Source organism: Falco naumanni, chromosome 10, assembly GCF_017639655.2.
Source record: "Falco naumanni isolate bFalNau1 chromosome 10, bFalNau1.pat, whole genome shotgun sequence".
Taxonomy (NCBI): domain Eukaryota; kingdom Metazoa; phylum Chordata; class Aves; order Falconiformes; family Falconidae; genus Falco; species Falco naumanni.
Genome location: NC_054063.1, coordinates 37,374,136 through 37,401,052, shown reverse-complemented (window position 1 = coordinate 37,401,052; position 26,917 = coordinate 37,374,136). Strand labels below are relative to the sequence as shown.

Here is a 26,917-nt window from a genome sequence, read left to right as displayed (position 1 = left end):
AGCGATCAGGCGCGCTGCGCCGGGCGGGCGCCGGCACCGGCCGTGCTCCTGCCGGGCCCCGTACGCCGGCGGCCCGCGCGGCAGCACGCTGGGCGTGACAGCGCGGCCCCGGCCCCGCCCCGGAAGGCGCCGCGCCCTTCCGGCGGAGGCGTTTTGGCGCGCGGCAGCCGGCCTGTACCGGCCTGGCCGCCATGTCCCGCCCGGCGCCGCCCGCCGAGCCCGGCGCCGCCATCGAACGGCTCTGCCAGGAGCTCAACCTGGACGCAGCCAGCGCCGCCGAGGCGCTGCGCGAGTTCACGGCGCTGCGGGGCACCTACAGCCTAGAGGTGAGCGGCGCCGGGCGGGGCGGCGTTCCCTTGGCCCTGTCGGGGGGGCGGGGCAAGCTCCCGCCACGGGGAGGGGAGCGTGAGGGGCCGCCCCCGTGGTTGGGGGCGCGGGGGGGCGGCTGCCCCCCCCCCCCCCCCCCTTCCCAGCTCGTGGTTTCCCGTACCCCGGCAGGGCGAGGCGCTGCACTGGCTGGCCTGCGCTCTCTACGTCGCCTGCCGCAAGAGCCTGGTGCCCACGGTGGGGAGCGGCCTGATGGAGGGGAACGGCGTGTCGCTGACCCGGATCCTGCGCTCCGCCAGGCTCAGGTGAGCCGCCCCGCACGGCGCGTTCCCCCGGCTCAGTGCCGGCTCCGCCGCGGCCGTCGATGCGCGTTCCCGCGCCTCCTGTCAGGCCCCGGGCGCTGCTGAGCGCCGCGCCGATGGGGGACTCGGTTGTGTTGGAAACGGAGCGAGGGCGCGCGTGCGCTCTTCGCCCCTTCCAGCCCTGGGACGCCCCGCCGGCCCCTTCCGACCGCCAACTAAAACGCGACGGCACCCGGGCCGTGTTGCTGGCGGCACCGGTGGGCTCGGGGCTGGCCCGGGGGGGGCTGGCGAGCAGGCGGCTCCGACGCCTTTGCGGGCTCGGTGCCTTCTGCCCCTCCCCCGGGCTGACAGCACGGCGCTGGCGGCCTTTAAAGCGGTGCTGGTGCCTGTATCTTGGAGGGAGGCAAGGGGGAAAACCAGAGCAATAAAAGGCGAAAAGCTTATGGTATGTACAGTTTGAGAGCCTATCAAATGGTAAACCCTGTATGTTAATAGAATTAGTCGTTAAGGAATAAATATGTCACATTTTAGCTTTTTAAAAGATTCTGAATAAAGGAAATTAGTTAAAGCTCAAAAATAAAGCAAGCTTTTCTTTCTTCTCTTAAGTTTAATCCAGTTTTTTAGCAAAATGAAGAAGTGGATGGACATGTCAAATCTACCACAGGAATTCCGAGAGCGAGTGGAGAGGCTGGAGAGAAATTTTGAAGTGTCAACTGTGATTTTCAAGAAGTTTGAACCAATATTTTTGGATATATTTCAAAACCCCTACGAAGAAACTTCTAAACCACAGCGAAGCAGGAAACAAAGGTGGCTTTGAGATCTAATGTGATTTTTCCTAATGCAGATTAATGAAAATTAAGATAATTATTTATGCGTTAAAAAGTTATGTGAAGCTCCAGAGTGATAAGGGCCTCTTGGTGGCCTTGATTCTGAACTGCGATGACTACAGAAACATCCCAAATCTTGATGGGGCACGGCTCGTGTCAGCAGAGCTTTGTGTCTAGTGGCCGTTGCTGCAGCTCACTGCAACGTTCAGGAGCTGACCTGCAGTGCAAATGTCAGCAAGGTGGGGAGAGGGCACAGCGAGATGCGTTAACATGAGATGCAGCAAGGCAGACACTTGTTTGGCAGAAAGAACTTAAGTAGCACAGGGATATTTTGTCTTTGCAAAGTAGTGGCTGAGGTGGTTGGTGTTGTGACATAATCCCTCCGCACAAAGTGGTGTTATGTCCACAGTGACCGCAGTTTGACTCAGTTTTTAACGTGATTGCTGGGGGAGTGGTAGCACGCAAATGGAAGAAAGCCACAGCTGATGTGCTCAGACAGACATAGTAACTGGTAGTGTCACCTTTTATGACAGACTTAGTAACTGCTGGTGTCACCTTCCAGATAGACACAAGACTTCTGCCGTAATTAAAGGAGCATGTCCATATTCCCTGCTGACTGCAGCTATCTCTGTGATAGCTTTGTCATGGGAGTGTAACCTGAATGGCGAGGGAGCCGAGCAGGGTCTGTGCAAAGTGGTTGTGCCAGCTCGCATGTGTCCTCTGGATGGATGTGAGGGGGAATAATTGTTCTGGTAAAACACTCCAGCGTAGTTCCACATCTGCATGTAGAGAGGATACTTCTGCTGCTGCGGCTCTTCACGTGTGGCAGGTAGCTTTGTGGGCATCATGTATTGGGAGAAATGTTGTCCGAGTCAGTACATTCTGTTAATGTTCCCTTCATGCAGCAGCATTCATTGGTGTAACCACAGCTTTAGCTTCTCCATGGACTGTCTTGTATAATGTCTTCCTGGGTCTTCCAGCTCCGTGGTTTTGGATAATCCCTACTCCAAACCCAGTTCAGCAGATGAGCTGTAATATGAGCTGTAATTGCACATTTTGAAGAGATAGCTGATTCTTTAGTAAAATATTTGGGAAGAAGCTTCACTGGAATAACATAGCCCTTGGCATTTCGTAGTCTGCAGCTGTGGGAGGACTCTGTTAAAGATGTGACACCAGCAAAATAGTGTGTGCAGGGTCACAGGCCGTTGGCTCAGAGAAGGGCCAGCAGGTCGGGGACACTGCGCAGAATGCTCCGCAGAATTGAGGTGGGACACTATTGGTTAGTGAAAGCTGAAACAAGGGCATGTAGCTTAGACTGTGTCTCGGTATGAGATTAAGATAGCCGGTGGCTCTGAGTGTTATTTTGAACAAGGGAACAGTGAAATTGTTACTGTAAAACAAACTTCGGCTTCCTGAAACTGAAGTCTGATTTCTCCCCCTTTTTCCTCATTGATAGACGGGTGCCGTGCAGTGTTAAAGATCTCTTCAACTTCTGCTGGACTCTCTTTGTGTACACTAAGGGTAGGCTTGCTTTGTTTTGGCTGCATGGTTTGTATATGTTCTGAATTACGAACTTTCATGTTGCTTGATGTGATATGCTATCTTTTAAAGGTAATTTCCGTATGATTGGAGATGATTTAGTAAATTCCTATCATTTGCTTCTATGCTGCTTGGACCTGATTTTTGCAAATGCCCTTTTGTGTCCAAATAGAAGAGATTTGGTAAATCCATCATTTAAAGGTATGATGGGGACAGATTATTTAAAATCAAATATGGTGTGTTCTCTTGCTTGTTTTCAAATGAAGCTGAAGTTTGGTTGTCTTTTTTTTCTCTCTCTTTTTTTTTTTTTTTTTTTTTTGTGGGTGTCTGTCCCCTCCATGTTCTAGGCTTACCAGCAGAATTCCACACAACAGAGATCAATGCCTCTGAAGATCCTTCCTGCATCATTGCCACACTATGTGAGCTGCATGATGGGCTTTTAGTAGAAGCAAAAGGAATAAAGGAACATTACTTTAAACCATACATTTCAAAACTATTTGATAGGAAGGTACATCTTAGTAGTTTTACGAATGTGTGGTAGTGCTCAGATGAATGATCTCTAGACCATTTAGATCCCGCAGGTTCTGCAGGAAAGTGTACTGACAGGCAAATGAACTTGGGCTGGGTCAGATTTTCTTTGTGTGTACTTTAGCAGGAGCAGAATTCACTCTCATTTTTGACATGTGCTGTAAGATCCCCTGTGTTCTGGCTTTTTATGTCAGTGGAGAATCTTTGCTTTCCTTTTTTGTCAGTATGAAACTGGACTGTGGATGATGATGTTTTCTTGAGGCAGAAAAGAAATGTCATTGGGAAATAATTTCATGGGATATAATTGTCATGATATCGTGGGTCCTGCTGCTTCCCTTGGAACTGAGCAAAATGCTTTGGAAGGAAGAGGAAAAGTCAGTCCCTAACCTGCCAATGGAACAGATGTTAAATAGCAGTACTGTTTCTGAAGAGTGAGTTTATCTACAGCTTGGATAGAGTTAGGCTTTGTTCTCATCTGTTTGTCTTGCTAGTGGCGTTGTAGTCCCAGCTTGGGTCTAGGCAAAAAAAAAACCCAAGGGGTCCAGTTAGGCTCCTAAATCTTATTTCCTTTTTGGCTAAAACCATCGTGCCCTCACACTGTTAGAGCTGGAACAGTTTTGATTTTATTATGCAATATATTTCTGCTTTTCATTCTTAGATCTTAAAAGGAGAATGTCTGTTGGATCTTTGCAATTTTACAGAAAATAGGTAAGTTACAGCTTATGTTCTTAGTCATGGGGTTTGGTTTCGTTTCTAAAATACAGGCCTTTGAATGCTAAATCTCAGGTTTTCCTGTTCCTTTATCTTGCCATGACTAATGGCTTTTAATTATTTGGCAGTCAAAGCTGCTTTCTGGCTGAAATGCTTTCTGGATCTGGGATGTCAAATATCAGGTGGTCAGCTGCAGAGCTTCTTCCTTAATGTCAGGTTTTTAATGGTGCTTGCCCTTACTTTCTGGCAACTGTAACCTTTGAATAATCCAATGCAAGTCAAAACCTTGACTTTGAAGTTCACAGATGTGTTTCTATACACACCTCAAATATTACTCCTGAGCAGGGAAGACTCATTATCAGTCTCCAATTTGAGTGTATAAATCTGTGAATGCAACAGAAGTACTTCAAAGAAAAGAACAGACAATTGTAAAACCACAAAAAAGAGGTAGAGCGTTTCTGTGGGAGGCAAGTATAGTTTTTTCAGAAGCTTTTAATGTTCACTTCTGAAAGCTAATTTAAATGCAAAATATGAACAGGAGCTGCTTTGTTCTGGATCCCTTAAAGGTGTTTTTGCCATTTCCAAAAATACCTAATAATTTGTTTTTGCAAGGTGAGTTTTTAATTTGTTGGTTTGCTTTCAGAATTTTGAGCGGACTCAGTTGTTTCAACGATGTAGATAACAAGTTCAGGTATAAAACATTGTTGCAGTGATCCATTTGAAGCAGTGAAATTCTCTTAAATTAACAGTATTGCTTTAATAATACTGTCATGTGGAATGATACAGTAGTCCCTGTTCTTTTATAAGTAGCTTGACATCTAAAGAAGCCTGGAAGCCTCTCTGTTTCGTTGTCTAAACTTTTCATAGACACTTTTTCTAAAAGACGTGGAGAAGGTGAACCTGTGATACAGTCAGGTTTCCTGTGGGATCACAGAGTCAGTTCCATCATGAATACATTGTTATGTTCCACTAATACATGTGCTTAAGCAGCAGCTTGAATTGCTAAGACACTTTGCAGGCAAAAGATATTTCATACAGCATTCATGTATCATGAAGAACATGCAGGCAGGATTTACTGATGTGAGCTGTTTCTCATTTTTATCTAAAAGTTGCATTCTGCTTCCCAAGTAAAAGTTTAAAGCTTTTCAGCCTTTGTGAGATTAGTGTTTTACAGTTGGGTTAGCTGGAGTAAAGAAAATGAAAGATTTTCTTGGTATCATATGTCAGTGGTGATTTTAAAAATCGAATTCAGGAGGCTAGCTCTTAAATTTCCCTTCCTCCGTACCATTTTTAAAAATACAGTCTATCAAGGGGCAAAACTAGAAGTCAAATATAGCTAGTTTAATATATCTACCTGTAATGTGCTTTGCGTATACAGAGATTTAACCTCTGATCAGTAGAGTACTTCCAAACTATTTCATTTGCAACTGGGATGGAAGCAAAGTTGTTTTTTAACTCTTCTTACTGAGCGCCAAATGGTGGTGGTAACTCAGGAGGAGGGGTGGTCCCTGCAGCCTATCATTGAGGGACCAGGGGAGGTTGCAAGTACGAAGGCAGGCAGGGACAGGCAGGCAGGGAGGGCAGCTGTGGGCAGGTTGCTGGGGCAGTGAAGTCTTGTTTACGAGCCGTGCTGCTGCTGCAAGCATTGAACACTTCCAGCACATGTTGGTTTCGGGTTTGTACTTTATCTCCACTGGCACTTTCTTTGTTTCTTCAGTGGTTTAGCCTTTGATATAAAATCTGGGCTTCTCTTTCAGCAAAGCACTAAATAAAGAGTATGAAGAGTATGTTCTGACAGTGGGTGACTTTGACGAGAGAGTTTTCTTAGGAGCTGATGCAGAAGAAGAAATTGGCACTCCTCGAAAATTTCCTGCAGACATGCCAGTAGGGAAAACAGCAGCAAGAGCTCACGTGGAGTGCCACCTTCAGCAGCATTTTGAAAAGGTGAATTATTTAACATGTTGATCTCACTTGAAGTACTAATTCAAGTTTTTTCCATCCTTATACGCAGTTTGAATCATTGAGCTGACTTTGAATTTCCTGAGCTGCTTCTAGAGAGGATGACATTGAATGCCATTTGCAGGCTTCTGAGGATGCTCTCTTGCTAAGGAGAAATGGTCATGTCTTCTTCCATGTTGAATTTAGTAAATAACTGTTCCTTCAAGAGGATGAGAGTGCTTTCATGTGTATAGTGGTTTTGTCCAAAAAGGTCAATAAGTAGTTAATATATATAGTTTAGCTCAAACTTCATTTATACCCCATAAGAATACCATGAAACCTTTACGCTGGATAAATTTATTTGTTTTCCTGGTATTTCCTGTTTTTTAGGACAGGAGAAGTCAACTTGTGTAGTATTATATGGAAAATATTGTTCAAGACATAAAACCCATCAAAGTCTTAACTCTTCATTATAAAAAGTAGCCTATAACCAGAGCTGATGTTTCACAGTGTTTAAAAATGTAAAATGTATTTAATGATTTTTTAAAAAAAACTTGGATAAGGGGGGAAAAAATGGTGCTGGCTGTGTGAAAGAGCCACATGCTGTTTGATTTACATGTCAATTAAAAATAAGAATACTGATTACAAGATACTAGTGCTGGTCTAAATGAATTATGTGGCTTAACTCTTCCTCCCAAATATAAGTGTGTTTCATATTCAGGCAAATCAAAGACAGGTGTTTAGAATGAGTTTATCAATTTTGAGCTTCACTTTCTGTAGTATAACAACGACCTCATTGCTGTTTATGTATACTAACAGCAGGCTTAACCTTTCCTCGTTATTTGCCTTCCGTCTTCAAACTGTAGTCTGTTCTAGTAATTCAAAACCAAATACTTCATTGCATCACTTCCAGAAAGCATGGTACAGATAGGTAATTGCAGTCAACACAGCTCCATCTGCTTAGTGCTACATTGTTCTTCGAATAAGGGGAGTCTCTAAGTCCACCAGGACGTTTCCCAAAGAATGTTTTCCTGTGACCCTCTCCTAGGGAGCTCTGTCACGTTCTCCTTGTGTCACCCAAGTAACGCAGTCAGGGACTGTGAATAGAAGCGTATGCTTTCTTTCTTGCCCTGCATTTTTCAATGTTCAAGTAAGCTTAAAAATCAACAGGTTTTAAGATGTAGTGTCTTGTTTTCTTGTATTTTATTTAAAAAAAACCTTTGTGTTAACTTCAGTCTGCTTGAAAATTTATTATATTTTGTATTTATGGAGTCCTGCAAAAATTTTTAACTACTTTTTAGTCAGTTCTGAGATCACAGATTTGATGGCAGCCTTCCGGTAGTGTGCTAGTGATGTCGTTTCAATCTTTGGAGCAATTTTGCAGGAGATGCCCATGAGAAAGGTTTTTGAAGCAGGTCTGTTGACTGATTTTGTTTATTATTTTTCTGTGTCTGACAGAAAAGGTCATTTGCACCTTCAACTCCACTGACTGGAAGAAGATACCTACGAGAAAAGGAAGCTGTCATCACTCCTGTTGCTTCAGCAACACAAAGCGTGAGCCGGTTGCAGAACATTGTGTCTGGATTGAAAAATGCACCAAGTGAACATCTTATAAATATTTTTGAGTAAGTAATCCACTGCAGCTGCTGTCATACAAACTCACTCATCTTTTCATGCTTGTGACTGCTTTCTTGCTTAAATTTGACATTTTTTTGTGTAGACTATTTTTGTCTGTTTGTCTTATTTCTAGTTGAAAGACCTGTTGTCCAGGTAATCTTGTCATCTGGAGAAAGATAGCTGAATGCACACACCCCTCCAACTTGTCACCACCATTGTATTAATGTAGCTTCAGTTTTAGCTAATTTAGCTGTTCGTGTGCCTGAAAGCCAAATACTTATTTTTATTCTTACTTTTATTTTAAAGTATCTCAATTAAAAGATATGGTAACTGCGTTGCCAGAGGTTTTTGGGGGAGAAGGGAAATGCTGGACTCAACAAGCTATAATCTTTGCCTTAAAGAGTTGGGAAGATAAGACTAAAAGCAGCCTAAAGGCTCCCCACTTCTTCATACTACTTCAGGATATCTTAATCTAACTTTATAGCATATATATAAGCCTGGCAGTGACCCTGATTATTATCAGTGCCGATCTCTTGGGTAGCAGCAGCTGTGTTTTCCATTTCCCTGGTTGTTCTGGTGGCCATTCCCTGAGCATCCTGCAACTCATTGGTTTCCTCCGAGCCGTGATGCCTGTCCTAGGGCAGGTGTCTCAGCAGGAGTTGGAGCATTCCTAGTCAAGAGCCTCTCGCTCAGCCCTTATAGCTGCTGTATGTTACTGGGAAATCATAGCAAGTGACTACTGAACGCAGCCCTGGTCTTTCATGATCACTATTTTGAGGACAGAGTCCCACAAAGTCCCAGTTATATAAATCAGTCCGTATATTTGGCTCCTGGAGATGTGACTGCATGCTGGCTGTAGTGAAATGCACATGAAGATGTTTCCGCTTAAGCGGATGAGTATAAACAAAATAGTTTATCAGTAAAAGTTAGCAGTGTTGCTTTATGAGCTATGGCTCATAAAAAGCAATAATTTAATAGTAAATACCTGTAAAGCTGTTGGGTGTTTGCCTGACATCCATACACATTAAGGCCTTGCTGGATTATGGTGTAAGATCTCCAAATATATTTTTTTTCTATTAATCAGAATGGACATTTATTATTAGCACTTAATATCTGAAGTGCAAAACTGATGTTTTTTTAAAGCACTGTTATAAACAGGTGAAAAATACTACTTTTAGTTCTCATCTTTGGAGTTAACATATATTTTGAAAGTTTTCCTAGGACTTGTTCTTAGTAGTTTATAAATGCTCAGCAAGATGCGTTTCTATTTTAAATGTTGCTTGGATTGGTTTTTTTTGAAGGACTCTAGTATTATTTATATTACACAATTAAAACATTAAGGTGTCTGCAGTCTTTAATGAAAAAGTGTGTGTTCAAGTAATTAACCAGTCTGTCGAGAGATGTAAATACTAAAACAGGGAAAAGAATTGAGTAAACTTCTGACAAGGAGTGTGTTGAGTAATTTGCTCGTCTTGGATATGAGCGAGGAGCAGGATATGTACTGTCTGATTGGGAGAAATGGTAAGAACTGTGTTTTGGACTATGTGTAATATTCTGTGCTTTTGGGTATATTCTCTTTCAAATTAAAATTCCTTGGAAACATAATTTTGAAGTTACTTGGAAGGCTTTGTTCAATAAAACCTTAACTTATTTCAATGCTAGCTTTTCAAAATAGTTTAGTGTCTTAATTTGACACTGGTAACAAGCCACTGTCTTCTAATACAGAATTGCTGGAAAATCTAGAAGCGTTCAGAAAGAGCATTTCCAGACAGAGAAATTCCCTGGCCCCTTTTTGTGATAGTGACTGTGTGTTCATCAGTTCTTCTCTGCCTTGCTAGTAAATATGGTATTTTTTGAAAGATGCTGACTCTTCACTTTGAAATCTTTCCTCTACTCCCTCAAACCACGCCTGGTTTGTGTGGTCTCTTGGATGCGTTTGGTTGGTTGGTTGCCTGTTGTACCATCCTTCTTAATACCTTGCTCCTAGCAGATACTTTTTTTTTTTTTTTTTTTTTTTTTTCCCGAGTGTTGTACTGTAATTCTAGCTTTCTCCTGTTTTTATTCCAAAATCTACTTAGCCTCTTGCAACTCTGTTAGGAAAGGAAAAAGGAAATGATACTAATGTAGGTTTTATGTTTTCCTGTGATCTCCGTGGTAATACGGGTTGTTGCCTGATGAGGAAAGCTCAGTATAACTAGCTTCTCTTCTTTTTATTTGGGTGGTATTTTCATTTGAGTTGTAGTGGATATTTTATTTATACAAACAAGGCTTTCTCTTTGTGCTCTGCTTCAGGTCTTGTGCACGCAGCCCTATGGAAAGCATTGTGAGCAGAGTGAAAGAAATAGGTGAGACATTCTGTCGCAGCTACACTCAGTCAACAGATGAACAGCCAGGATCTCATATAGGTATGGAAGTGAAATGCATGAGGTGTTTCAAAATATTGAACCAGGGCAAATGAAATGCATACATAAACTACTGTTTAAGTATTTAACACAGTGGCATTGTTTTTTTTAACCCAGAACATAGCCCAACAGAAAACTGTTGCTGTCAGACAGAACACTGTAAAGAATAAAAATTTAGTAGAGTAAAACCAAGCTTGCAGTTCAAAATGGGATAACCAAGACAGCACTGAAACTATAGCAGCTCTTAGCAAAAATTGTAAACTTGCATTCTTCTTGGCATTAAAGGTTAAAGGCAATGGAATACAAATAGGAAAATTATTGCAACTGTCTGCAAAATTTCCTCACTAGAAATATTAAAATACATAGTCCTTTAAAACACTTCTAGAATTTCATGATGTTCTTCTTCTGACTATTGGATTTCTGAACATACTTTTCGATCTGCAAAGTCTATACGTACGCATGTGCACTGTTTCCTTAGAGAACAAGTACTGGTCAATTTAGTCTTAAGACCATTTGTGCAAGTGGCATTGGGATTCATCTCTGTTGGCTTTAAATTTCAGATTTTGCTGTAAACAGATTAAAACTGGCAGAGATCTTGTACTATAAGATCTTGGAGACTATAATGGTGCAAGAAACACGAAGATTACATGGCAAGGATCTGACTGTAAGTGGGGAAAAAAATGGTAAAAGAGGAGAACACTTTTTGTAACCCTCTCTTAAGTGTTTATCTTCAAACAGTTCCAGAACAGAGCAGTCTGCAGTAGAGCAGTCTGTGAATATTGTTTGTTAGAAAAGGGTAAATATATGGGAGGTGCCTAAATGTAGTTTTTACTGGTATTAAAAATGGTATGATTCTGGCATAACTAACCATCTTAATTTACGCTGCCTTCTAGAATCATGACTTCATGGACGGGTAACTTTTGTTCTTTTTTTTGTCCAATGAACAATGTCAGTTCATGTTAGACAGCAATGCATTTGTTCTGCTTTGATTCACAATGACGAGGCAGATTCATTTGGCCGTATTATGAAAAATGTGATGGTTTTGGCACTGTTAGTCTGCTTCTGGTCTGTGCTATTCTAAACTGCCCTGTAAAAAGAGATTGTGGAAGGTAGAAAAAAGCAGTAGGTCTTCTCTCCAGCAATAAGCTGTGTACTATTCATGCCACAAATTTCACACTTCCATTTCCCAGGCTTCAGTTCATTGACATTTTCTGTCATCACTTCAGGCTCTCTTGGAACAAGATGTCTTTCACCGCTCTCTCATGGCATGCTGCTTGGAGATTGTGCTTTTTGCATATAGCTCACCTCGTACCTTTCCCTGGATTATTGAAGTTCTTGACCTGAGGCCATTCTATTTCTATAAGGTAAATAAATACTGTCTTAGGACTGGATCTGTATTAAAAATGGCACATTACTGGACTGAGAGTCTTAGAGGGTGATGCTTTTCCTTCCTAGGTAATCAAATAGGAGAAGGGCTGATGTTAATGTGTAATACGTCTAGTATGAATTCTAGCTGTCCTTAAGTATATTACCTGGAATGTGTAATGCAGAGTTGAAGCTGAAATTTAAAGCAAGAAAAAGATTTTTGTAGATGGTACTTAACTGTAACATGCTGTTGATCACAAGTTTTAGTTCTTAATATATATACGCTTTTAGTAGACTATAAATTTTGATATTCATATTTATTGACTGCAAGCTATAGTTCTGCTTATTAGTGATAAAACAGGAATAATATTCTTTGTTGCCTTTGGCTACTACTACTTATCACAGGTTTGCATTGTTAGATTTTATGTTCTTCTCTGCTTTGTTTTATATAAGAGAATGTAAAATATCTTTTCCTGGGTGTTCTTATTTTTGCTCCTTTTTTTAACCTCATTTCCCCTTGCCTCCAGGTAATTTCTGTTCTTTGACTTGTCTGATCTTTTTACCATCTGTCTGTATGCCTCCTATTTTTACTAGATACACCTAATGGCTTATTGCAGTTAGTCCTGAATAAATCAGAAGTCGTTCTGTCTAGACAATACAACCAAAAAAAATTGAACCCTTTGGGAAAGCTGTTTTCTATTCTGTTCTCCCTTTTTTAATCCTCAGATGTAGAGCAGTAATGAAACTGCAACAAATCTGTCAATATTGCTGCTGCTGTTGGTAGCCTACGTCAATACCAGATGCTCTGGTGCAGATCCAACTTTGTGGAACAGATTTACATTTGATTTGAATTTTCTTTGCTATTCAGCGTATGTTCTTGTGGCACTCTTACTTGAAAAAAATTACCATCACAAAGACCTCACAGGAGAGAGCCAGTGTTTATTATTCTACTTGTGCCATTTTTTACTTTGTTTTTGGGTGCTTAGTTCTCTAGTACAAATACCCAAACACATCAGTAAGTCCTCCAGGGAAGTTTTATGGCATTTCCATCTCTGGAGCTTTAGAAAACCAGGGTGAATGTTCCTCTGTCAGAAAAAAAAACATAAATAAAGTGAATGTTGCATTGGAGCATAGCGGTGAAGTATGTTTCAAGGGCCCTTTCAACTTTTTTCAACCCCAATTTGTACACGTTAAGGATTCTAACTTTTTCTTAAATCGAACTTTAAAACAGTGGTTTTTAAGCCTTTTTGTTATGGGCTGCTCGTTTGAAAGGAAGGAAAGCTTAAATGCCGGGGTTCTCGCATACCCAGCCTAAGTGGATATACAACTTATATCTTCCTAGGTAAGCTGCATGTGCTGGGTGAGCACTGGGTGTGCTTAGTGCTTTCATTCCGCACATGCTTAGCGATGGTGAGAGGAAAAAAAACACCTGGGAGTGGATTTATCTGCATTGATGGGACATCTACTGTCAGTTTCCAACACCTGGATTGCTTTTGGGAAAGGGGGATTAAAAAAAGAGGTATCAGAAGAGGGTTGAGGAAGATTAAGATGCGAGGAGGAGGCTGGAGCATTCTGCATTGAAGAGAAGTTTTGAACGGGATCCCAAAGTTAATAATGATTTGATATTGTTAAGCATGAGTGATAGGGCTTTGTGCGTGTGTCCTGTTACCATTAGGTAATTGAGGTACTGATTCGGTCTGAGGAAGGACTTTCCAGAGACATGGTGAAGCACCTCAACAGCATTGAGGAACAAATTCTCGAGAGTCTCGCCTGGACTCAAGACTCGGCACTCTGGAACGCCCTCCAGGCCTCAGAAAACAAGGTCCCAACGTGTGAAGAAGTATGTTACCTGTTTTCTTTTTATTAAGAAATTCCCATTCTTTTTCTTACTATTGTTTTATACAAAAAACTGTTCACATGAGACAGTTGCTGCAACAAAGCTTCTGTTAATATATCGGCACAAACAAGGGAAATCTCTTTGCTGTCTTACACTGACATTTCTTATTCCTCAGGTAGTATTTCCCAGTAATTTCGAAGCAAGCAATGGAGGAAGTGGGCTCGGGCATTTGCCTATGATGCCAATATCTCCTATAATTCATCCTCGAGTAAAAGAGGTTCGGACAGATCTTGGTGGGAGTTTAAGACGGGGTATGTTCAAGGTTTCTAATATTCGAATGTGTGAGTTTGGGGAGAGGGAGTTTAGATGACTTTGTAATTGCAAAAAGCAATCTTGAATTTGAGCTAGGCATTCAGAATTGTGAAGCCTTGTTATTTGATCGTGGGAAAGTCTAGATGCATCTGGTCAAAGCATTGCTGTGTCTTACTGGCAGCAGCCATTGGTGATAATGCTTCATTTCTGAACTGGAGCAGGTTTTGCCACTGTTTTGATGCAAAGGTTGCCTTACTTTTGGGTGGGTTGTCATCTGACTGCTTATTGTCCTTTGTTGTTCAGATTTTTCCAGGGTTGTTTTTGGTGTTTTTTTCCCCCTCAGTGAGTTTGACCGGACTGTAGGGTGACTTCTTAAATGGAGTGACAGAGCTGCATTTATTCCTCCTTTCTACAGAACTTTTTTTTTGGAGGGGGGGGGCAATGCTGCTTCTTCAGAGGAAAGAATACTGCAGACTTGCCTTGTTTTTTGCCCATTCCTCGGTGTCACACAGAACTGTCTCTTGACAGTGAGGGTGAAGAGGCAGTGGCAGCACTGCTGTTGCTTTTTTGTACTTCCCTAGTTAGGAATTATGCTTTCCTTGTATCTCAAACATTAGTCCATAGGTTCTTGCTGCTGTACTATAGACTGATTGGTGCTGTAGTGTTGTCTCTTTTTGTGTTTGCCTGGCAAATTCCATTACAAGACTGTTTTAGTTTTTTTAAATACTCAATAGGAAAGAGATGTATAGGCATTTGCTGTAGGTGTTGTGGTTAGTTGTTTGATGGAAGGGTGGAGGTGGTGTCTTATGTATGGGTAGGGCTGTTTGGGACTTGTATATAAGAATCGAGTACCAAATGCTTCTCCAACTTTACATGGAAAAGATGGGGATTGGGAATGTGTATTTACCCCTGGTACCAAGAAAACCATCCTGGCAGAGTTAGAAGTAAGGTCTCTGATCCGTCTTTCCTCGCCAATTATCTGGAAGGTTTCTGCTTTGTGGGAAACGGGGAACTGCTGTAGCTGGTGTCCTCACAAGTGGCTGCCAGACTTCAGCTGAAGTGCAAAAAGCCAGAGGAACAGAGGCCTGTAAATTAGTGCTGTGTACATCAGTCTTACTACTGGAGCAAATGTTTGAAAGCAGAAAAGCTGGGGAGGAACTGGGGATGGGTGAGGGTGGAGGCTTCTGACTGGGGTTAGTTTAGAGTTTAAAAGCCAGAACATACAGAACATGTCCAGGGCATATGGCCAGTGTTCCTGTAGAGGAATGTGTTTAGAGGAATAGCACTTGCAAGTATTATTAATCTGCTAAGCAGACTGGATAAGTATCTGTAATCCTGTGTATTCCTCGGTCTCTGCAAATTGGTTTGATTACTCTTGTCTTCCTTGAGCTACCAGATTGTCAAACTGAGCTTTCTGGGATGACTACAAAATAAAAGACATCCTATAGGCCTTGTTCGTATTGCCTAGGAACAGCGAACTGTGAGATTAATTCTTAACTAGAAGTGATTTCTTGTACTTGGGTTTTGTGGTTTTGAAGGTTTTCCTTCCTGTGGAGAAGTATTCCTATTTAGCTGCTGCTCTTAAGTTGGGGTTTTGTTTTTTTGGCTTTTTTCTCCTTTGCATATTAGACATGCAGCCATTGTCACCAATCTCTGTTCATGAGCGCTACAGTTCTCCTACAGCTGGAAGTGCTAAGAGAAGGCTCTTTGGAGATGACAGCCCCAAAGAAATGCAGATGGACAAAATCATAACTGAAGGAACTAAGTTGACAATTGCTCCAGCGTCAAGCATTGCTGCTGAAAGTGTTTCTCCTGGCCAGACAGTACTGACCATGACAACAGCTACAGTACCAGGAAAAACAGGACAGAAGGTTACTATCCCACTGCATGGTATGAATTGTTCCCATTTTTCTTCTCTACTAGATGTTTTGCTCGCTCTTAAGATCTGCTTAGGCCAACGATGCATCTTGAGCATGTATTGCTTTGGTAAAAAAAAGCTTAAGTTTCTGCTGACATCTCCTTCCATGGAGATGTCTAATATCAGACAAGCATCCTGGGGATTACTCTTCCTTGCAAACAAAGTTGTGGAGTTCTTGCTGCTTGCAGTTACACCTCACCACAGATTCTTTGGTTCTCAACTTCAGTGATTTACTACTCTGCCTTAACTTTGGTCTATAATAATCTTAAAAGGCTCTAGAATGTCTGGATAAGGGCTACATATTAACATTAGCAAAATAGTAGGGGGGGGTTGTTTTGTTTGAGTTGGGTGGTGCTTGACTATTTCTGAAAATGATACATGAGAAATCAGTTTTATAGCCTTTTTTAATTTAAAAACTGGGTCTGTAGTTAAAAATGAAAAGAAAAAAACTTTTTCATGTTTAAGGAGATTTTCAGCAAGAGAATTTGACTGCCAAAGAAACTAATGAGGACTGTATGTGATATGCTGTCAGGTTTGCAGAGTAACACAAAAAAAAAAGAAAGGAAATGCCCACCTGCCTTCAAGAGTGGAACACTGACTACAGAACTTGTGATTTCTTGTAAACTTAGTAGTTTCAGATGATTTTAGAAATGTTCGATCACATTCATGTTCTTCCTTTAAGCATTACCCAAAATGTAATTTTTAATCATTTCTGGAGACTGAGGGACAGAGAGTCTTTTTAGTATCCAGTACAGAAGGATGAGATGTCTTTAGTATGAAATGTTTGTGAATTACTTTATGATTTGCAGTTTAACTCTGCCGTATGAGGAAAACAAATGGTTTATTTCTGGATGTGTATATCATCTCCAGGTATTGCAAATGAATTGGGTGGGATCACATTGATACCCATTTCAACGAATTTAGGTCAGCCCTGTAAAATGGAGGCTCAGGCTCCCTGCCACCCTCAGGTGAATCAAGCACAAGAAGTGTATCTGTCATCAGCAAGCAAACCAAAGAAAACGGGATCCTTGGCACTGTTTTACAGAAAGGTAAGTGTCTTTATTAGAAAGTCACGTTTTGCTTGTGCAGTTTTCATTACCTTGCAGTCTTCACATTCCTTTCCTTTGGCGTGAACAGTTCTTATACCGGCTGGGGAGGAGAAGGGAAGAGATGTTGTCAAGTGTTGCAGAGAATCCAGTTTTCTTCCTTCCTCTCCCCATGAGATGTTTGGTGCTTTTTTTTTTCCTGTTAGTTATTTATAGAAGCTGCTAATTGTCTAAGAATCTATCTAATGTAGAAGATGCTAATTATCTAATTATTGAAGTATATGAGGGTACTAAGGGAGCTGCTGGAGGAGTTCACCAAGCCACTTCCCATCGTTTATCAACAACCCTGGCAGATTGGGTAGGTTGTAGTTGACTGGGGGTTAGCCAACGACACACCCGTCTATAAGAAGGGCACTCAGGAGGATCTGGGGAACTACAGGCTGTCAGTGTGACCTGGTGTGGGGAAGAGGTTATGGAGCAGATCCTCTGGGGTGCCCTCATGCAGCATGTGCAGGACAGCTGGGAGACTGGGCCAAGCCAGCGTGGGTTTGTGAAAGGCAGGTCCTGCTTGGTGAGCCTGATCTACTATGACAAGGTGACTCGCTGCGAATGTTGTCTGCCTAGACTTTAGTAAAGCCTTTGACACGGCCTCCCACGCCAGCTGCTGTGGCTGGGCCAGGGGCGCTCTGCGCTGGGTTAAAGGCTCGCTGGCCGAGCCCAGAGCACGGTGAGGAATGGTGTCACACCCCGCTGGCAGTTGGCACCGGGCACACAGGGGTTCCCCAGGGCTCGGTGCTGGGGCCGGTTCTCTTTACTAGCGCTATTGACAATCTGGTTGAAGGGATCAAGTGCACCCGCAGTTTGCAGACGACACCAAGTTGGGGGGAGCATTGGTGTCCCGGTGGGGCAGGAGGCTCTGCAGGGGGCTTTGGGCAGGCTGGGCCGGTGGGCCAAGGCCAAATGTATGAGGTTCGACAGGGCTGAATGCCGGATCTTGCCCTTGGGTCACACCAGCCCCAGGCAGCTGCGGGCTGGGGGCAGAGCAAAGTCTGCTTGGCAGGAAAGGGCCTGGGGAGGGGCTGGCTGATGTCCGCCTGAACGTGAGCCAGCAGCGTGCCCAGGTGGCCAAGGTGGCCAGCAGCATCCTGGCTTGTATCTGAAAGTGTGGCCAGCTGGTGCAGCCGCGTCTGGAACCCTGTGTGCAGGATTGGGCCCCTCGCTGCAGGGGGAACGCTGAGGGGCTGGAGCATGTTCAGAGCTGGGCAGGGGGCTGGGGAAGGGTCTGAGGCACAAGGCTGGTGGGGGGTGGCTGGGGGAGCTGCGGGTGCTCAGCCTGGAGAGGAGGGGGCTCAGGGGGGACTTTGTTGCTCCCTACAGCTGCCTGGCAGGGACTGTAGCGAGGTGGGGGTCGGTTTCTGCTCCCAGAAAAGTAGTGACAGGCCAAGGGGAAATGGCCTCGAGCTACACCAGGGGAGGTTTAGGCTGGACATTAGGAAAAATTTCTTCATGGAATGGGTGGTCAGGCCTTGGAGCAGGCTGCCCAGGGAGGCAGTGGAATCACCATCCCTGGAGGTGTTTGAAAAACATGTAGATGTGGTGCTTAGGGGTAGGGTTTAGTGGTGGACATGGCAGTCCTGGGCTAACGGCTGGACTTGAAGATTTCAAAGGTCTTTTCCAACCTACATGATTCTGTGAAATAGCAGTAGTCTTTACTTCTGTATTTTTACTGCCTCCCACATTTGCAAGCATGACATACCAGATAATTCTCCTGTGTCTTGCTCACTCAAAACTGCACTGTTTCGGACCCTGCATCTGTAGATTCTCATTTGCAGTTCTGAGATCTACTCAGTAGTGCTGATACGGGGCCTCAGAAAGCAGTGATGAGTAACGCACTATCTAAAACTTTCTAGAAAGAAGGAACTTCTTGAAATAATGGAGGATTTAAGGGGTAAGTTAAGAACTGGATGTGCTTCAGAGAAACTTCAGAATACTTATTCCTAGTTGCATTCATTTCCAGTGTGTAGTGGTTGAGGGTCTTTGAAGGAGGCAAGGGTACCTTCCCTAAATCCCTGCAAAGAATATATGCTTAAAGTAATCTCTCAAAAATATTAGATTTTTTTCTGTTATTTTCTTACTAGTGAAGTTGCTTTCAGAGGTTTTCCCCTTTTAGAGTTTCTGTATTGTAACCCTAGATAATTCTACACCGAATGATCTTTAAGGTAAATCTTATTTCATGGAAACACTTGTAAGCCACATCCTGTGTCTGAACTATTGGTTCTTTAATTTTGATAGTGACAGTCTGCCTCTCTGAGAATGGATTAAGAATTGATTAGCCAGCTGCCAGGCATGAACTCTGACTGCATTTTGGAAGCTTTACTGTCAGTTGGGAAATGCTACAGCTGTAGCCATGTATTTGGCCAACCATGTGGTAGGCAACATATTCCTCTCGGTAACGAAGGAAAACTATAATTTTCACTTAAATGTCTTTAAGTTTCTACCTTCTATTTACACTGTTCATCGTACTCAAAATTATAGGTTTTTTCCTGCTTTCCTTTTATTTTTCCTGTTCAGTAGAGCAAGTGAAAATGAAATGAAGTCTTTTTGCTTCCCAACATAAAGAATGTGCCTAATTACTACCCATGAAGTGAGAACTTCTGAAGTAGATGGAGGGAAGCTAATGTTGCACTTGGTAGTTATTTCAGGTTTTTGAGACAGATTTTTGGTAATCAAAAAGAAAAAAGAACCCATCATCTTGCTAATCTAAGATTATATTTAATTGTAGTTAAAATATATTCCTTGTTGGAAGTGTTCCATTATAGTGAGCGATATGGCATAGAAGCTATAGTCATAATGTTTTCAAGCAGATTTCCTATAAGCATTAGAGATCCAAGAGCTGAACAGATGACAGCTTAGTCTTTGAAGACATCGTCTTCGGCAGAGGGGGGAGATTTTACAGAAATGAGCTATTAAAATATAGAACAGCTCTACTTGGCGGGGGGTTCGTTTTTGCAGGCTAAACTAAGCTTATTTGGCTTGACTGTTTACTGCACGTCTTTTTTATCTTTTCCCAGGTTTATCATCTGGCAAGTGTGCGTTTGCGTGATCTGTGCTTAAAATTGGATGTTTCCAATGACTTACGCAGAAAGATATGGACATGCTTTGAATTCACATTGGTTCATTGTGCTGATCTAATGAAGGACAGACATTTGGACCAGCTTCTCCTCTGTGCCTTTTATATCATGGCAAAGGTAACATGTAGTTTTAAGAAATTCAGGGAATTTTATGTCAATTGAAAATTAAGTTGTATTCACAGTTTACAATTTGATTGCTTTATTCATGTCATATTGCTGGAGGAAAGGGAGAAGTCCTTCCAAGAAGTGGATGAAGTTCCAGTATATTTCTCCCTTGTTTTGCATAATCTTAAAAGTTCCCACCAACCAGCCAGCTGGTTGAGGATTTTTCTTCTCTTACTGAGCACGTTCACAATGAGCACTGGTCAGCATATACAAAGCAGTGTGTGGTCTCGTTGCCCCATATTTGCATTTTCTATCCAGTTCACCATCTTTGTGATCTATGTAATCAGAGCTAAAAACACTTATTACAGTTACAGCATTATGCAGGTGCCAAAATCTGCAGGAGCTTCCAACCTTACATAGGGATGGAAAGTTTCTGTTCCACAAAAATCTTGGCTTTTGAAGATCTGAGTTGAGGAATTGAGTTGGCTGCCTGTTACTCATACTTCTTCATTTCCTATTCAATTTGCCAGCATTGATTTAAGGTGTTAAGTTGGATTATGAAACTGGAATATTGGTTTGACTCAAACTTGAGAGCTGTTAGTTGCAGTGGCCATCAAGTCTGATTCAGACACAAATCCAGGAAAGTGAAACTAAGCCCAGGCTCCTCTGAAACAGAGGCTGGACTGCTTCCTTGAGGGAAGACAGATGGAGCACTATCTGTGGAGGGAAACTGATGTTCAAATTGTGGCCCCCTGTGCTCTAAACTATAGCACAGCTTACACTCATTTGATACTGATACTGATAGCTAGCTGTAGAAAAGCAAAACCATTGACTAGTCAGTGCTCTGCATTTTATCATGTAGTTTGTTGTTTTGTGGTGCTTGTTTGTTGTTGTTGTTTTAAATACAGTCTTTTGAGTGCTGTTGCAGACACTGGAGGTGCAGTGTGAGACCTGACAGTTTAGTCGAAGACCTTGATGCATTCTCTCCTGGCTCCCACTACAAAAATTGTTGCTCATCTGCTATTAAAATCACAGATGTGTGACTGAAAAACAAAGTCCTTTAACAAATGACTTGTTTTGAAGTACAGAAAAGAGCTGAAGTTGCATGTGTGTGTATATACCTGCCTAGTGTTTTGTTCAGGATTTCCTCATATTCTGTTTAGAAAAGTTAAGGCAGGGGTCCTCAAACTTTTTAAACAGGGCGCTGGCACATGGATTAGGTGGCAGGCAGTCATCTGCGGCTGCATGGTTCCCCCCCCCCCCCCCCCCCCCCCCCCCCCCCCCCCAAACCCTGGCGGGGTGTGGCAGGAGGGGTGTTTCTGTAAATACAGGGGGCTGGATTGAGGATCCTGGGGGGCTGTATCCGGCCCGTGGGCTGTAGTTCGAGGACCCCTGAGTTAAGGGGTCCAGTTTTCAAATTTACAAATACATTTTTGACTTAATATTTCCCTTCTTTAATATTTAGTGTCAGTAGAAGAAAAGTAAGGAAAGGAATAATTCCTAAGCATCATAAGCAACAAAAGGCTTTAGTAGATAAGAAACAAGGAATGCCTGAAGAAGAAAAATGCTTGTGTTTTCATGTTCTCATACCAGAACTAAGTTTTAAAAACTTATTCATAGTAATACAAAAAAGCTGTATAGAGGGAAGCTCGTTAAATAGACTGGACCTGAGCAGCCCCAGCTTCGCTGCTTGCACTTGGTCTTCAATAGCCTTTTCTTTTCCAGGTAACCAAAGAGGAAAGAACTTTTCAGGACATAATGAAAAGTTACAGAAATCAGCCACAAGCAAACAGCCATGTGAGTAAATAGTATTCCCTTAGAGGTGGCTTTTCAAATGTTTATGCTGATAAGGGAAAAGTTAAATTCTCTTTGGTGTTACATTCATTCTTACTCAGATGGATTTCATCTAGTCTTCTGACTTCCTTGTTTTCCTTGTCAAGAATGTTTTTCCTCTGTGTCCTGTAGGTTTATAGGAGTGTCTTGTTAAGAAATATTTCTGCCAGTGTTCTGTTGGACAAAAATGCAAACCAAGATGTGGAGATGACAGAAGGTAGGTACAGCAAAATAATCTGGTTTTAAAAATGTACTTGTGAGCTTTTAAAGAACTGAACCGTCAAGTAATAAGAAGTGAAGCAAGTTTTAAATGTATTAAAGAAAAACAAATGCATTGTTGAAAAAGAAACCATCTTTTCAGTAGCCCTCCTGTATGTTAGATAGGGAAAATACACTTTCTACTTAGAAGAAATGTTTTAACTTTGTCACATGAAATTTGGTTGCTGAGGCTGAAGTGTTTCCTTAGTGTGTCAGTGATACTGTATTTCTTGGATAGCAACATGGGTTAACAAAGAAAGATGAACAGTACCTGGAATATTATGGCAGGTTTTTTTTCCCTAGTATCGCCTATCCTGAAGGCTTAAGTAGGGAGAACTTGTTTCAGAAAATAAAAATGGTGACCACCAATTTCTATTATGCAGGTTTCTTTTAAATAGTTAATACTGTCGTTGCTCTGGTTTAGAGTAGAAAAGGGGTAAGAGTAGTATTTGAGAAAAGCATGAAAATTGTGCCATGCCTGTTTTTAGTGACACGTCCGGAAACAGAGATCACAAGCCCTTGTATGAGCCTGTGCAGCCAGGGTGCATGCAGAAAATTAGAAGGCTGTTCCATATGGTAAATTCCCACTATGGGTGGAATTCAACTGCTTGAGTGAGTATTGGAGCAGTTTCTTAAATTCCACCAGCGTCCAGGAAGTGCTGATCTCCTGTAGGTTCAGCATCCTGTCTAGCAGGTCCACAATTCTTGGATATTGAAGAGCATCTGAAGTGGCACAGGGCTCCATTGCTTTGTCATACAAATGTGCTTCGTTACAAAGTTCTTCTGTTGCTTTTCCTGCTAGACTTTTTTCTTCAATCCTTTATCTAGTATTAACTCCTGCTTTTTTGACACCAGGCTACAGGAACATGTGCTTGTGCTGTGATGCAAGGCAGACACACTGTGTGTGTCAGCTGAAGCTTTTGATGTTTGTCTTGTAGTCTAGCATGGGTTTCCAAGAGACTTTATTCTGTGTTGCCCCGTTTTGCTGGGCAGTAACGGTACGGATGGTGAAACAGAAGGCTGTATTCAGTAGCAGACCAGCTTAATTGGGGAAGAGAGAACATTAACAGAAATACATTTGCTGTGTGGCTGCAGCTTTTTCCACCAAACAGCCGCTTCATAATATGCCTGAGCAGATGGTGTTGTGGCTTGCAGCAGACATGAGTTGAGTACGAAGCTATTCTTTGCCAGCTGGTTGCTAGAAACTTTCACAGAAGCTGAAAGCTGGGAGTTGTCAGACTGCTAAAACTTAGTTTTAAGAGCAACAAATGGCTTTGTACCACTCCCCAAAATAAGCCTGGCAGAAGGGGTCAGTTATGCTACAGCTATTTCAAAGTTTGGAATAAAGATTTATGTTGGCCTTTTTAGCCATCATCCACTAGTCTGCTAGCAGTGATTTGTAGCTCCTCCTAATGTTCATAACTACCTACAGCACACCCTGCTCCTGTCTGAAGCACATTTCTTTAATTCATCTCATTAGTCGATTTATGGACGAGTTTTTGTCAGTTGGATATTGTGAGTTCAAATCTGAAGCACCCAGTTTGCTGATACTGTGTTTCTGAACTCTGAAGCTCTTTCTTACCGTTAGACTCATCTGTGAAAACTGGCAGTTCCTCGGGACGATCTACAGCAAACTCCAGTGTGTCGGGAACAGAGGAAAGAGGAGATCTTATTAAATTTTACAATGCAGTCTATGTAGGAAGAGTGAAATCATTTGCACTGAAGTACAATGTCACAAACCAGGATCATGTAGTAAGTAAAGTATTTTGGAATTCTGCTCTAATGATCGGACACAAAGTTGTTTCTCCTTACAGTTAAACACATGTCAAAAACTGTATTCTGTTCCTCACCTGTTGTGGTTACAGAAGCTAAATAGTTGTAGGTAATGGTATGAGAACTTGCTTTAACAGCCTTTCAAGAGGACAAATGCAGATGCAGTTCGGTTTACAAGCCCAGTTTCAGCCTCGTTGTATAAATGCAACACCCATTTGCTTGTGTGTATGCCTGTGGAACATCTGACAACTTGCAAGTGTATTTACTGCTTTTAAATACAGTCTGATTCAGCTCCTATCCACATTTGCTGTCTCTTGCAGATGGAAGCCCCTCCCTTGTCTCCATTCCCCAACATTAAGCAACAGCCAGTGTCTCCTCGACGGATCTCTCAACAGCATTCTGTTTATGTTTCACCTCACAAGAACAGTGCCTGCTTGACACCTCGAACTGCGCTACTGTATAAATTTAATGGGAGCCCTTCCAAGGTAGAAAGCAAAAAAGGAGTCTATTTGAGAGAGCGTTAATTAATCTCCTAATTAGGATGTGTTCTAATGCAGTAAGGTTTCATTGAACTAGGCTCTGTGGTGAAGAGTAGAATTCTTAATGTAGAATCCATCACTTGCTCAAGAAAGAGGTTCAGAATGACTTTTTGTTCTCAGATAACTTAAAACCAGAGCAATTTTGAAATGGAGCCGTAGTAAGTCATGATTTTTTTTTTCTTGATTGCAGAGTTTGAAGGATATTAACAACATGATAAAACAAGGTGAACACAGGAGTAAGAAGCGAGCAATAACAATTGATAGTGACACTGAATCCCCTACGAAGCGACTCTGCCAGGAAAATGATGACGTTCTACTTAAACGTCTGCAGGATGTTGTCAGTGAAAGAGCAAATCATTAAAACTGTCCATTTTCTGTGGGATCTAAAAGTTGTGGTATTGGATACAGATGTTGCGCTATTTATTTCTTGCTTTTGCATAGAGACAACTGCCAAGTTTCTTCAATGTTGAACTTTTACCTGACCTCCACAGGATGCAAAAAGCAAGGGTTAAGTAGTAAACACCAGAGAATGAGAGGTGGTGATGATCCTTGTTCCCAAAAGGCACTCTGTGCTTTAAGTTACTCTGAGCAAAAGTGTGATCTGTAGAAAGCCATATTGGATGCTCTGAAGCCTAATTTAGAGCATCATGAGTTCTGAGTGTAACTCAGTGTCTGGTAATACTGGTTTTATTTTTGGAAAAGAGAATGATAAGGAAATGAGTGAAGTCTGTTAAGTTTCCTCAAGCTTTTGGTATTTGGGGAATACTTTAAAAGTTTGGGGAAAACTTTAAAAGTGCCTTATTTTTAAAAGAACGTGGAATTTTATGCATTATTTTACTGTGGAGTAACTGGAGTGGAGAACAAATTGAATATTTAGCCTCAGGAAGAGCTGAGTGGTTTTGAGCTGTATGATTTTGCTGTGCTACATCTCCTGTCAGAACTTCAGTAAAAGTGTATGTTATGAAGTGGATCAGACAGCTTTTGCAGTAACAAAGGCAATAAACAGAAAGTACAAATAGCAGTGACTTAAAAGTGGAAACTGACATCTGATAAAGCACTGAGATACAGTTCTGAGAGTCTGAAGTACCTTTCTCTCCAGCCAGTGTATGCAGCCATTGGATTTGCTCCCTTCCTGCTGGAAGCCTGAGAGCAACCCTGCTGTAGAAGCTGTTCATATATATTGCAGCTTAGCTATGAAGAAGTACCAAGCAGGATACGGTTGAAAAACAGCTGGGGTTTTGGCCATATTGCAGCTGTTCAAATACACAAATTACTTTAACAAATTCTATCTCTTAATTTTTTTCCTGAAAATCTTGGCCTCTTGTGTAGTATCTACACTGAATGTAAGCCCATCAGATAAGGCATGTTTGTATATATGTTTAGTTTATAGCTATTAAAGGCTTGGGTTCATTGGCATTGTGTAAATTCCAGCATCCAATTCTTGTAACTAAGTTTTAACACTGAGGTATTTGGTAGGGTCTGTTTTGCCAAAATGGAGAAAGTAAAGGTTTATGTACTGTAAATCAGTAACTTGATCTTATTTCATAATTGCATTTAAGATTAGAGCCGTAGAGAAACTCCTCAGCACTGTGTTTTTCAGTTTATTTGTATATTGAACTAAAAAAAAAAAAAAGTTGGAACGATTACATAGGACTTGTTTAAGGAGCCCTGTTCACTTCATTGTTTTGTTTGTTTAGTATATGCTGCAAGATCTACTGTACCACAGTTCCAGGGAAGAACACTGGGATGATTTCAAGCTGAATGTGGTCAGCAGTAATGGAGGAAATATGTATTTAAAACTCTACGTGTGCAGGGACCCTACTCAGCAGTGAGTAGAAAGTTTACAAACTGTAGTTTGTTTTTTAATTATTAAGTACTTAAATATTTGATATAATTTTTTTTACTTTCAAAACAAGGTGCTTATTTCTCAAAGGTTTGACTGTAGAGAGCTGCTGTATGAGGAAATGGTCACACAGTGGACTAGGTTTCATGTAGATTCCTGTAGGTTCAGTTCCTTTAATTTTATTAATCTTTTAATATTTGTCTTGGGATCTGGAGATAAAAAGTACAAGAAAAGCAACCTTTTCTTTCTTGATTTGCTCATCAGAGCTGTTACAACTATAACTGCCCAGTGTATGTATTCTGGTCCCTAAAAGCCTCTTGTGTTGGGGAGAAACGGGGAATCTTGATTTAGCTTTCAGCAGGGTCTGTTCTATTTGCGTGGATGATTGCATATGATCAGGCTTAACGGTGCAAGTCTTTCTGCAATGTTGTGTGATGAGAGTTTAGTTCATGTGGTTTTAGTTCAACATCATGCATTACGCTTCTGCTCCCCACACTGTTGCTGTTCTCTGAAACTGTAGAAGACCGATGCAAAGATCCTTGTTAGTTGTTGTTAGATGTAGTGCTTCTTCATTAGAAAAATTAATGTGCTGCAGCTGGATGCAGTTCAGATTTGTTCAAATTTTTTTTCACCTTTTTAAGGTGATGGCAAGAAGTATTTTTGGACTTGCTGAACAGTAAAGCAGTAGCTTATACAAAAATTTTGTAACGGTTTCAGAGTGCCTTCATGTGTAAATGTGTGTTTTATAATAAACAATTTTAAAGTA

The 26,917-nt window shown here is 41.8% G+C and overlaps 1 protein-coding gene across 4 annotated transcripts; it reads left to right on the top strand.

Annotated features, from left to right (window-relative positions):
- Window positions 1-132: 132 nt before the first annotated feature.
- On the top strand, window positions 133-26,917 carry RBL1 (RB transcriptional corepressor like 1). Of its 4 annotated transcripts, XM_040608243.1 has the most exons (22): window positions 135-326; window positions 499-632; window positions 1,236-1,436; window positions 2,913-2,977; window positions 3,068-3,196; window positions 3,343-3,503; window positions 4,182-4,231; window positions 5,992-6,178; window positions 7,631-7,797; window positions 10,082-10,194; window positions 10,752-10,855; window positions 11,418-11,555; window positions 13,232-13,396; window positions 13,569-13,704; window positions 15,335-15,595; window positions 16,494-16,672; window positions 19,741-19,917; window positions 21,631-21,702; window positions 21,871-21,955; window positions 23,585-23,748; window positions 24,090-24,254; window positions 24,499-26,917. In XM_040608243.1, exons 1-22 carry the CDS (start codon window positions 192-194, stop codon window positions 24,667-24,669), a joined length of 3,159 nt encoding a protein of 1,052 aa, XP_040464177.1. In that variant the 5' UTR covers window positions 135-191; the 3' UTR covers window positions 24,670-26,917. The 4 variants fall into 4 exon arrangements, with proteins under 4 accessions (XP_040464180.1, XP_040464177.1, XP_040464178.1 ...); XM_040608244.1 differs by lacking the exon at window positions 3,068-3,196 and having other exon boundaries at window positions 136-326; XM_040608245.1 differs by lacking the exon at window positions 499-632 and having other exon boundaries at window positions 253-326.